General features: G+C 37.6%; 1 protein-coding gene across 1 annotated transcript; it reads left to right on the top strand.

Annotated features, from left to right (window-relative positions):
* Positions 1-3,332: 3,332 nt before the first annotated feature.
* LOC107095696 (forkhead box protein D1-like) lies at positions 3,333-4,319 on the top strand. The gene has a single exon (XM_015391919.1). The coding sequence runs from the start codon at positions 3,460-3,462 to the stop codon at positions 4,168-4,170; it is 711 nt and encodes a 236-aa protein (XP_015247405.1). The 5' UTR covers positions 3,333-3,459; the 3' UTR covers positions 4,171-4,319.
* The last annotated feature ends 7,454 nt before the right edge of the window (positions 4,320-11,773 follow it).

Raw genomic sequence — 11,773 nt, forward strand, 5'->3', positions numbered from 1 at the left:
AAAAAAAAACAAGTCATATGTAGCCAACATTCGAAGAAGAATGTTTTCAAGATGACTTGGATAATAGTGCATTGTGACAAACACCAGATACAGCATTGGGACTTGCTCAACAGCCAATGCCGCACCAAGACATCATAAACCACTAGGTGGCAGTAGTGTTCTTTGACAAACTTGGATGCCTCCAGTAAAGCACATTCAAATGAAAATTACTTTTAATTAAAAACACTTATCCTTTATTGAACAGTATGTAATAATGTTATATTTAAAGTACTTTCAGAAGTTTGTATTCTGAATATGACTGGACTTTTCCTTTAATAACAACAAGCAAAAATTAAGTCTATCCTTAACTTACCTGCAGCAGTATTCACAGACAGTTCTGCCAGTGGTTTATTGTGGGTCCGTTTGTCTGGACTGGCCTGATCTCATCAGCCTCCTCAGAAGGATGTCACTCCTGGGTAACAGCTTTATTTGCAAGAGCTTCCATATCAGCAGAAACTCCATCAAGCGTATCCCTGTTTGTGTCTGTGCTTAGCTCGTTGTCTTGGTCTTCCACTTCCAGATTACCCTCTGCAGACATTTTGTCACCAAAAGCAGAACCTATGAGCAGCTGGAGTCGCCCCACAGCTGCAGTTTTCCACTCTATAGCTTCAGTTTAGTTGTAGCCCAAAAGTTGTGTGTAAAGTGTCTTTACCTTCCAAGAGAAATAAGAGCAAGAAGGAGGACTCAGACAGGGAAGGATGACATATGCCTTAGTGTTCAGTAATTGTGAGCCTGGATACAGACATTGACCTCTAAATAAGATGTAATTACAGTGTCTTGTCTGTAATTACACTTTAATTTAGCTAATTAACTAATCTCCAATTATTCTTGAACAAACAAATGATCATTTTTACTACAGTAGTTGGCCAAAAACATTTTAAAGCTACAGTGTGTAATTTTCAGCAACATCTAACGTCCAGACTGCAGACCGCAGCAACATGAACATCTCCCCCCCACCGCTTCTCCCCCCCCAACAGTACGGCGAGCGTTATGGGACAAAATGTCTTCCACGACGTCCGCATCACCTACCTTCTCAAGTGATGAGGTTTGTTTACATAGATAATTTTACAGATAGTATTTCATTAGTCTGTGTAGGGTATAGATTTCAGTACCGTCTCAGTTCATCTCTCTCAACTTGCCGTAGTTACTTTCGAGCGTAATAGGAGATCTCGCAATCACTAGTTTGTTGGCTCTGCGCTGCCGTAGCGCAAAGATGTCTGCCTCCATGGCTGCGAGACCCGCTCCTATGTAATTATAAATAACGAATTCTAAGGCAACGCAAATATTAAGGTTAAGAGGCTGAGCTCGTAGATGATGATAAATAACATAGTTATGTATAATATATTACATTTCTGACTGTATATCCCTGTAATTATTACACACTGTAGCTTTAAGTAGATTGTTACATGAAAGCATAGGAAAAGCCTCTGTATTTTTAAAAATGTCCTGCATTTTCAACAGAAGAGAAAAAAATGCTGAACAGTACAAAACACAAAATAAAACTACTGAAGGTGCATTTGTTTTTGAAGACCTCCATATTTGTCCATTGTGGGACTTTTGCAGTCTTCCTTTGCTGCCCTCTTGTGTTTGTGGCAAAAAAAAAATAAAGTATAAAATTTTATTTCCAGCAGAATATACAGAGATTGTTTGTTCCCACTTTTCCATACAAGAGCGCCAGTATTTATGTTTGTATTCTGTATTTTTTATACGTTTTTATAGTCTTTTTTTGTGATAGAACTTCTAAATGTGTCTGCTTCTGGCCAATGAAACTGACAATTTTGCTTTTTAATCTCTGAACGTCAAACTAAAGAAATAATCAAAAAAGAAGTCTTTAGTTTTGAGGTAGCTACAAGTTTCCCCTATCCATGCAAGGCAGGGCGAAGCAAGTTTATTTAGCACATCATTGGCAAGATGATTCAACGTTCTGTCCACAAGCAAAAGAAAAAATGTAATGAAAGCCCACTGCAGTGGCATAGAGGCAACACAAAATAGTTAAAGGGAATAAAAGTAAATCATTGAAATAAGATGACTAGGTACTGCATTAGTTTAAATCAACTTTGTTCTTCAGGATTGCTTATAAAAATATATATATATTTTTAAATCTCATCTGTATACTACCTTTTGACTTAAAATAACTATTTTAGAATGTATGTAAGATAAACCAAGTAAACACAAAATGTAGCATTTAAATCTTTAGTTTTTTTTTTTCAAATTAAGGGGAAAATATAAACCAACTTGAAACTTTATGTAAAAGGTTATTTATTTCAGTGTTGGAGGCCTAGAGTAAAAAAATCCCTTAAATAAAACCAGAGACTATATGAAGAAAGCTATAAAAAGTCATTAATCTGTAATTTGATATTTTGAATCCAGCTATTCTGTGAGAACCTTAGAGGTTTGTTAGTAGAAAAGTGCAACCAACATGAGGAGCACAGCAGACAGGTCAGGGGGAAATTTAAAATCTGAAAAGTATTGGGGTATTGGACTGCTGCAAACCTACCAAGACAAAGCCATCTCCCATTTTCCTCAGGCATGACAAAAATTGCAGGAGCAATTCACACATCTGGTGTTTTAGGAAAGACTGGGAAAAACAAGGGCATCAAGGAAATAAATAATAGAAATCCTGTTTACAAAATTGTTGGCGTCCGAGAAAATCTGTCCAAGGAGGTTCTAAGATCAGAAGGGGCAAAGCTGAACAGTTTCCCCTAGTATCCAATGTTAAGGAAGACCAAGATATCACATCATACTGAATACTTTTATTAAGAAGGCACAGAGAAGCTGGATGAAGCTGGTAAACGAACCCCCAAATCTGAAAACTGATTCCAAGCTAAATAAACACCTGCCACACCTTTAATTTTCTTAAAAATGAAAACCATTTATTTTTAATCCACAGTTAATTTTCAAATTTTAAAAACACTGATTTAAACACCTGTGCGCTTTGATATCTAAAAAAAAAAGATGTTCCTCAGTTTTTTTTTACAAAATGTTTTAAAAAGCACTAATTGATCCCTGTAGCTATTATTATGAAAAATAAAATATTTTCTTTATTAGGGGAACTACAGTTTATTTTTAAACAAACCTATAAAAATACCTTAACATATGTGCAGCATGCTTATAAAGGAGAAGAAAAAAAAACTTTTCTAGCATGGAAGTGTGAAAAAACAAGCGTCCTGTACGAAATCCTGAAGTTTTCTGAACATATTTCTCTGAGAAGTTGAAGGAGTTTTGTCTGATCGCAGCTGTCTGTCTGGAGGGGAGAAAGGGAGGAGGGAGTTTAGAGTGGGAGGCTGCTGTTAGATGCAGTCAGATGGTCTTTGTTTTTGTTAATGGAAAGCAAGCAGGGGGTCTTTACCCTGAGACAGCTCCTGATCCCGCGTGCGGCGGCCCCATCCCTTCACAGGCCACCCTCAGGACCCCAGACCCATGGATGAGAAGGACGCTCAGACCGACTGTGATGAGGAGGTGAGGTCAGCGCAAGGAGCGCTCCCCAGGCAGAAGGCTCCGAGCAGGAGATCCGCCTCTAAGCCTCCGTTTTCTTACATCGCCCTCATCACCATGGCGATCCTCCAAAGCCCGAAGAAGAGACTGACCCTCAGTGAGATCTGCCGCTTCATCATGCAGCGCTTCGCCTATTATCGGGAGCGGTTCCCCGCGTGGCAGAACTCCATCCGCCACAACCTGTCTCTAAATGACTGCTTTGTGAAAATGCCACGGGAGCCCGGGAGTCCTGGCAAGGGGAATTACTGGACGCTGGACCCCATGTCGGCTGACATGTTCGCAAACGGGAGCTTTTTGCGCAGAAGGAAGCGCTTTAAGAGGCAGCGCATGTATAGAGGAGCGCTGAAGGAGCGCAGGGCGCAGGAGCGCTGCGGACCGGCTGGGGGCCCCTCTTTAGGCCCCGGATTCCAGGGCCGCCATATGAGCTCAGTGGGGTGGCTACGGTTCCAAGTTTATCCCGGGAGCCCACCTGCAGGATGCAGCATGAACCCAGCCCTCTCTGTGCTCATGCTTCAACGCTGGGGCCCCGGGCCCCCATCAGTAGCTCCGTATCTCCCCCCTTCTGCCTCACTGCACGGATTACCTCCATACCTGCAGGTGCCGGTTTTCCCTTTAAAACATTCTCCCACAAACTAAGATCTGGAATCTTCACTGATTTATTTTTAACTGCAATTTGTAGCTGTAGTTTGTTCCATCAAAGATCAATGTCTCACATTTAGTGCTGCTTTAAATAAATCTGTACTTATAAAATTATTGTGTGCAGTTTGAATTGAACAACCTTCATTTTTAGAATAACTGACACTAAAGCAAGAAAAAGTAAAAAAAAATAAAAATAAAAATAGTAATAATAACCTAATAATACGGTAACAACTAAACGGCTTCCAATAGATGGAGGTTTTACTTCTTTGTCTTTGATTACATTTGAAACAGACTTAGGGATTTTTTTTCCTATTTAGTATAGGGTAAATTTCTGGGATTTGTTAAAAAAGGCCCGCAGTTATTTAATTAGACTTAAACAGATTTATTTTGTCATTTTGTACACACGAATGTAAACAGCAATTTAATGTAAAACAGCTCTAGACAATTACATTTTTTAAAGTGCAGCCTTAAAAAAACTTTAATACATGAAAATGTTAATATAACTGTATATTTACAGTTCTAACATTCATTTTTTATACTGATTAATTAATATTATTATTATTATTAATTATTGATACTGTTAGGATAAATCTCACTAGGATTTTTTGCGACCAGAAGGTTCCCCAATAATTCTGAACAAAACTGTGATTATAATCAAATTAGGTTTTAGATATGGAATATATAGCCTATAAGATTTCCTATTTTTGGTGCTAACAAATTTGCAAGGCCTCATTTAGACACTTAAAAATAAATAAAGCAGGATTCTACCAAAATAGCAACAGGGTGGGGGAGCGCTGTTGGTTGTCACAGCAATATTATTTTATATAAAAGAGTCATAGATGATAATGATTCAAAATTGTGACAAAGGTCACCTGTTATGATATTACAGCAGCAGAGTAGAAATGTTGTTTTGATGTGAGAAGATCTGGTATTTTCTGCTATCAAAAATAATGTTTTCTTAAAATTTTTAATTAAGTCTTTTAATATTTTGGCTTTTTTGTATTAGTCAATATTCATTCATAAAATGTTGAGACTTTCTTATTCTACAAAATGCAAAAAAAGTTATTTTTATTTTGTGTTCCACTGGTATTCATTGATACATTTTAAGCTACTGGTGCAAATAATGATTATGTTCTATAACTTTGCTAATAAATCTGGAGTTTTTCCTTGAATTTTGATTAAAAAAAATTTTTTCTGAAAAAATGAAACGTGACATTGAAATGAAACAGTTTTGTGTTTTCTGGTAATTGAAGGTCCACTGATTCAAGAGATGTATAGGCTATTACACTGATTAATTAAACTAAAAGTACAATTTTGCTCTTAAATTCTAAAATTGATTTAAGTTCTTCCCCCTCCCAAAGATAACATTGAAATAAAGGACAGCAACTTACATGTTTTACTAGCTGAGATTTTAAGCTTTGTTTTAGCATTGAAATAATATCTTTAACGTGTATAGTATTGGAGAAAATCAGATGAATTTAAAAAAATTTGATAACCATCCCATCTCTCCCTATGGGATTTAATGTAGCTTTAAATTCAGGAGAATATTTTGAAGGTTTAGATTACATTTATTTGTATGAGTACAGCAAGGTTTTGCAAATAATCCTAAACAGGTGATTTGAAATAAGTAATATCCTGCTGCAGAGGTCCAGCAACATTGGGTTAAATAAAACAGGAATTAGAAGTTATGATGTACTTCTGATTTAGAGCCATTCTATGAATTAATTAATGTGTAGAAAATTATTTAAATAAGATCAATGTAGTTTTTTTTATTTTTTTTTTTTATTTTTATTTTTTTTTTTACATTTTTTACAAACAGAAAAAATATAAAATATATGTATGTCCAAACTTGTTAATTTCTCTTGCAGATTTAGACATAAAAATATTATTAATCAACATAAAACTTTATTTTCCCCAGAGACATTTTCAGGACAAAAAGAAATGCTGTTTTTAATCTGATGTAATATATTTTTGGAAAGGAGAAAAACAATTCCTTTTTTGTGTCTTATGAACCATAGGATAACATAGCTGAAATAATTTATCATGTAAAGGGAAAAAAAAACATAATGTATAATATTGCAAAAAAATAGAACATGAGGAGCTGAATGTATTTAATGACAGAAAATATACCAATCTCACCATGTCAGGTCTTATTGGACTCCTCTGGTGTCCTTTTATCACATAATATTGACAGACACATTTAAGCACGTTTAAATTACTGTCATGATTATTGTGTGTAAAATGCTGCTATATAGTAAAAGAATCAGTGGGTTTATAAATAGAAATTAAATGCACAAAAAATAGTCATTTTTCAATGAATGAACATATGATCTGTGCTTTAGTGATACCATACACTGCAGGAAATAAGTACCTTCCTATCAGAACTCTGATGTCTCTACTGATTTATTTCAGATACATATATATCAAACGTTTACATTGAAATACATTCTTTCTAAAATAGGTTTGGAATGACTTAAATATTCACATTTGCTGAATTTCAGATGCATTTTAGTTTTTTTCTTTTTTACATTACTGTCTTTAAATTGTTAGGGTCAGTCGGAAACAATTACTTTATTGTCCTGAAAGCCACTTTTTTTATCTGACATGTTAATGGTCTGCTTGGAAAAGCTATTTTCTTGAAACTTTCCCCTTTCAGGTCAAAACATCATGTTCTTTTCTTATGTTGCCATCAATCTTTTTAAGGTGAAAAAGAAAGTTTTAGGTCTCTGCAGTCATTGAGGAGTCTATAAAATTTTTAAAAACTGTTCAACGCATTCAGTGTGTTTTTTGTTATGCAGACATGTATACTGCATGTTGATTTATTAGCATAAGCTTCAGGACATTCTTGTCCATCTTTATTGTTCTGTTTCTCATCTTACATTTACAGCCATGTATGCAGCTACCACAACAGCTGCGTACAGCATGATCACCCACCTTTTCAACAGTAATAACAATCTACACACAACATTTCCCCCCTCATTCATAAAATGGTAAAACCGGGGACATTTCCAGGGACAGTTTTAGCCGTGGATAGGTGGTCCAAAACTGGGATTGTCCCTGGGGAAATGAGGATGTCTGGTCTCCGTAATTCCAGCCAAAGAGCTAAACCAGGAATATCTTTCCTGTTGAAACTTGTCTTCTTATGAATGTCTTAATGTGGACTCTGATTGCTCCAGACAATCAGTGAACCTCAGTTTGTCTACAATATTCATGGAAAGGGTGTTACCTGTGTGCAACTGTTCCTGGTGGTTTATCAGGAAGAGACCACCAGCAGAACCAGTCTCGGTGTGAGCGGCAATCTCCCGAGGCCAACTGGGGTTCTAGGAAACAGTAGCAGACATACAGAAAAAAGCAAAGATAAAAAAAGGCAATTGTCAATCAGCTCCACAGGCGGTCCCTTATCGGAAACAGACAGCCAGGCAGACGAGCTTCGACCCAGCTCCCATGTCAGAGAATGAAAGAGAGCACACAGTCACAGTCAAAGAAATAGGACTACACTTAAAAACAGGTCAAGCTCCAACATCTATAAACAAAGATGTTGATGGCTGCAGAATTGCTCATATTTTCTCCAGGATGGTGTCATAGCCAAACAGGAACAGACCAGTTGAAGCTACTATGATGAGAAAAAACAGAGAGAGCATAACGTTAGAGGTTAAACTAACAAATACATCAGAATGGGAGAATAGAGAAAGAATGATGAAAAAGGGTCCCTATGTCCTCCAGCAGTCTAACCCCATAGCAGCAGGATAACCAGAGTCACTCTAATTATAAGCCTTAATAAAAAGGAAAGTTTTAAGCCTTGCCTTAAAACTAGAAAGTCTCCCTAAAGGGTTGTCGGTTCCTGTTAGGATTATTCTTACTGATGATATGAGAGTCTATTAAACCCTAATAATACTTGCCTGTTGTGTGTCAGAACTAGCGTTTTCCCAAGTAGTTGCAACTAATTAGGACAGTTATTCTGTCAGCATAAAAAGTCATCTTCAATATTTACATGGCAGAGATTTGAGAATGGAATGAAAGCGGTGTCCTTGACACAAAAAGAATAAATTGATACTTTTTAATAATAATTTCTACTTTAACTTGCAAATATAAATGAGATAAATATCTTAACTTAACTTTCTGCTCCTGAATTTAGACAAAACAGAAGTTATAGTCTGTGGACCAGAGTCTCTGAATAAGAAGCTGATTAGTCATTAGTTGGTGGGATTAAACTGATTTCGGATAATAAAATAAAAAAAATCTTGGTGTCAATTTTGATCAGCACCTGTCATTTAAAACCTACATGTATATTAAAGAGGTTTCTAGAATTTCCTTCTTTCATCTGTGCAATATTGCAAAAATTTGAAATATCCTGTCCAGGGGTGATGCTGAGAAACTAGTTCATGCATTTGTTACTTCAAGGCTGGACTATTGTAATTCTTTACCATCAGGAAGTCCACAAACTGTAGTTAAAAGCCTTCAGCTGATCCAAAATGCTGCAGCCAGAGTTCTGATAAAAAAAAAAAATTCTCTCCTATCCTGGCTTCTATTCATTGGCTTCCTGTTAAATCCAGAATAGAATTTAAAATCCTCATTCTCACATATAAAGCCTTAAATCTGATTGTTCCTTATGTTCCTAACAGAGCACTTTGCTCTCAATCTGCAGGTTTATTAGTGGTTCCTAGAATTTCTAAAAGTAGAATGGGAGGCAGATCTTTTAGTTATCAGGCTCCTCTCCTTTGGAACCAACTACCAGTTTCAGTCCGTGAGGCAGACACCCTGTCTACTTTTAAGGCTAGACTTAAAACTTTCCTTTTTGATAAAGCTTATAGTTAGAGTGGCTCAGGTTATCCTGAGCTATCTCTATAGTTATGCTACCACAGGCTTAGGCTTCTGGAGGACACAGGGACCCTTTTCCATTATTCTGCTTCATTCTATCTCTATTCTCCCAATCTGCAGAATCTGTTAGTTCAATCTCTAACGTTATGCTCTCTTTGTTTTTTCTCATAGTAGCTTCGCTCTGTTTGTTCCTTTTTGGATGGGACTCCATCCTGAAGATAAATATAAGCTGTGCTACTGCCATCGACATCTTTGCTTATAGATGTTGGAGATCGGCCTGTTTTTCTGTAGTCCTGTAGTTTTTGTAGATTCTCTGCAGTGTAGTCCTGTTTCTCTGACTGTGACTGGCTGGATGTGCTCTCTTCATCCTCTGGCAATCTCCCACTGATCAGGCTCATCTGAGTGGTGAAGACAGTGTGCTGCTTTGATCATAATGTCCAGCAGTTTGTTAAGTGTCCTTGTGTCTACCACCGTCCCCATGGGGTCCAGCTTCTTGCCAATCACAAAGCTGGTTTGCCTTACCAGTTTGTCCAGTCTGGAGGTGTCCTTCTTTGATGTGCTGCTCCCCCAGCACACCACCCTGTAGAAGAGGACACTGGCTACCACAGAATGGTAGAACATCTCTAACAGTTTATTGCAGATGTTGAACAACCTCAGTCTCCTCAGGAAGTACATCCTGGTCNGTGTTTTCCTGTGCAGGTGGTTGGTGTGTGCTGGTGTTGAATGCACTTAAGAAGTCAAGGAAGAGAATCCTTGCTGTGGGACTTCAATTATCCACGCGGGAGTGGAATTGGTGGAGTAGGTAGAGGATGGCGTCCTCTACTCCTATGCCTGGCTGATATGCAAACTGCATGCGGTCCAGGGCCTGTTGTACTTAAGGTCTGAGGAGATTCAGGAAGATCCGCTCCATTGTCTTAATGTGATGGAAAATTATGCCACAGACCAGAAATCATCTAGCTCACTGGGCCGGGTCTTTTTAGGAACCGATGTGTTGCAGCATGTCTTCCATAGGGTAGGCACTCTCCCCAGCAGCAGTCTAAGGTTGAAGACCTGTTGGAGTGGTTCCCCCAGATCAGTAGTGCAGGTCTTCTGTAGCTGTGGACGCACCTTGTCCGGGCCTGCTACTTTCCTGTGGCGAAGTCTCCTCAGCTGTTCTCTGACCTGGTCTCTGGTCCCGGTCCCAAAGAAGCCTCGGGTAACCTCATTTAAGGACTACCGGCCTGTCGCACTGACTCCCATCATGATGAAGTGCTTCAGAAAGCTGGTAAAGAACACATCGTATCCAGTGTCCCCCCCAAACATTCGACCCATCCCAGTTTACCTACCAACGGAACCGCTCCACTGAAGACGCCATCTCCTCTTTGTTTTTCACCTGAGCCAAGCACACCTGGAGGAGAAGAACACTCATGTCTGGATGCTGTTCCTGGACTTCAGCTCAGCTTTCAACACCATCATCCTACAACATCTGATGGGCAAACTGGAACAGCTGGGCTTCAAAACACCTGTCTGCAATTATCTGCTACATTTCCTTACAAACAGACCTCCATCAGTCCGGGTTGGACAGAACACCACTGATGTCATCACCCCAAGCACAGGCTCCCCTCAGGGCTCCATGCTGAGTGTTTTACCTTATAACCGTGTCATCCTTTCTGTCAGACCCATATAATTGCTGCTGAATTGCTGCATAGTCTGACTAAAATATATGTGGATCTACCTCAGTCAGAGCTACGCAAGCCTCTTGTGTAAAATCGTGTCAGGTGTTATCATCCCGATCCTGCCTTTTAATGAGCCCTAAATACCACATCAACTTTTACCCTATAGCTGCTTTGAAAAAAATGTTTACTTATAGTATAAGTATTTTTTTTATTTCCAGGAAAGCCCTGAAGTTTTTAAGAAACATGCTTTAAAGATCAATAAAAAAAATACATGGATAAGTATAGTATAAAATATTATAATCTCCTGAGGATTTGACATACTTGTATGTTATCTAAAATGGCTATTTATGTAAAACCAAACGAAGAAAATTATTACAAAAGAAACACAAGGATTTTGTCATTTACATTATATTCAGTCAATCAATATTTATTTGTATTGCACTTTACAACATTCACCAGTGAGGCAAATTGCATCCCAGTAGTGAAATGGATACAACATGGATAGGTACAACTAAAAATCAAGCAACTCAATACATTTTCATAAAAATATATATATATATATATATATATATATATATATTAAAAAAAGCAATTCCAAATGTTACTTTTTTAGCTTATAAAAAATATATAAAAAAGTAGAAAAATAACATTTCGGTTAATTGAAAGGTAACCAGTTCCAAAGCTTTGGACCAACAAACGAACAGTCGCCACTATGTTTAACCTTTGACCTGGGGACTTTGACAAGATGTAGTGCAGGTCAACAAACCTTTTCACTTTGACTTTTCTTTGTTTTCATGTACAGTACAAGTCACAATCACTGTAGCACAAAGATGCAGGTTTTCTTTGTATGTTGCTTTTTTGTTTTTTGCATTGTTGAACTACATTAGTTTTAATTGTAGTACAAACATTTTTGCAGACTTTTGCATTTTGATCTTATCATAAATAAACTGAAAATAATAAGAGTTAAAATAAATGTTTTCCTGTTTATCTTTGCTGTGTGGTCTATTACCCTAAAATGTCAGGGCTGTGTTTTGTAAAATATCTTACATTGCAAAGATGGGGGATCTGGAGCCAACAAGTCATCTTTGTCATGTGCTTGTTCTGCCCAACCTGAACCTGTTGAGTCC

This window comes from Cyprinodon variegatus, unplaced genomic scaffold, assembly GCF_000732505.1.
Source record: "Cyprinodon variegatus isolate N-32 unplaced genomic scaffold, C_variegatus-1.0 Scaffold564, whole genome shotgun sequence".
NCBI lineage: Eukaryota > Metazoa > Chordata > Actinopteri > Cyprinodontiformes > Cyprinodontidae > Cyprinodon > Cyprinodon variegatus.

What these genes read in the sequence shown, in the direction of transcription:
- LOC107095696 (XM_015391919.1), top strand. Translation starts at nt 3,460, where the DNA reads ATGGATGAGAAGGACGCTCAGACCGACTGTGATGAGGAGGTGAGGTCA.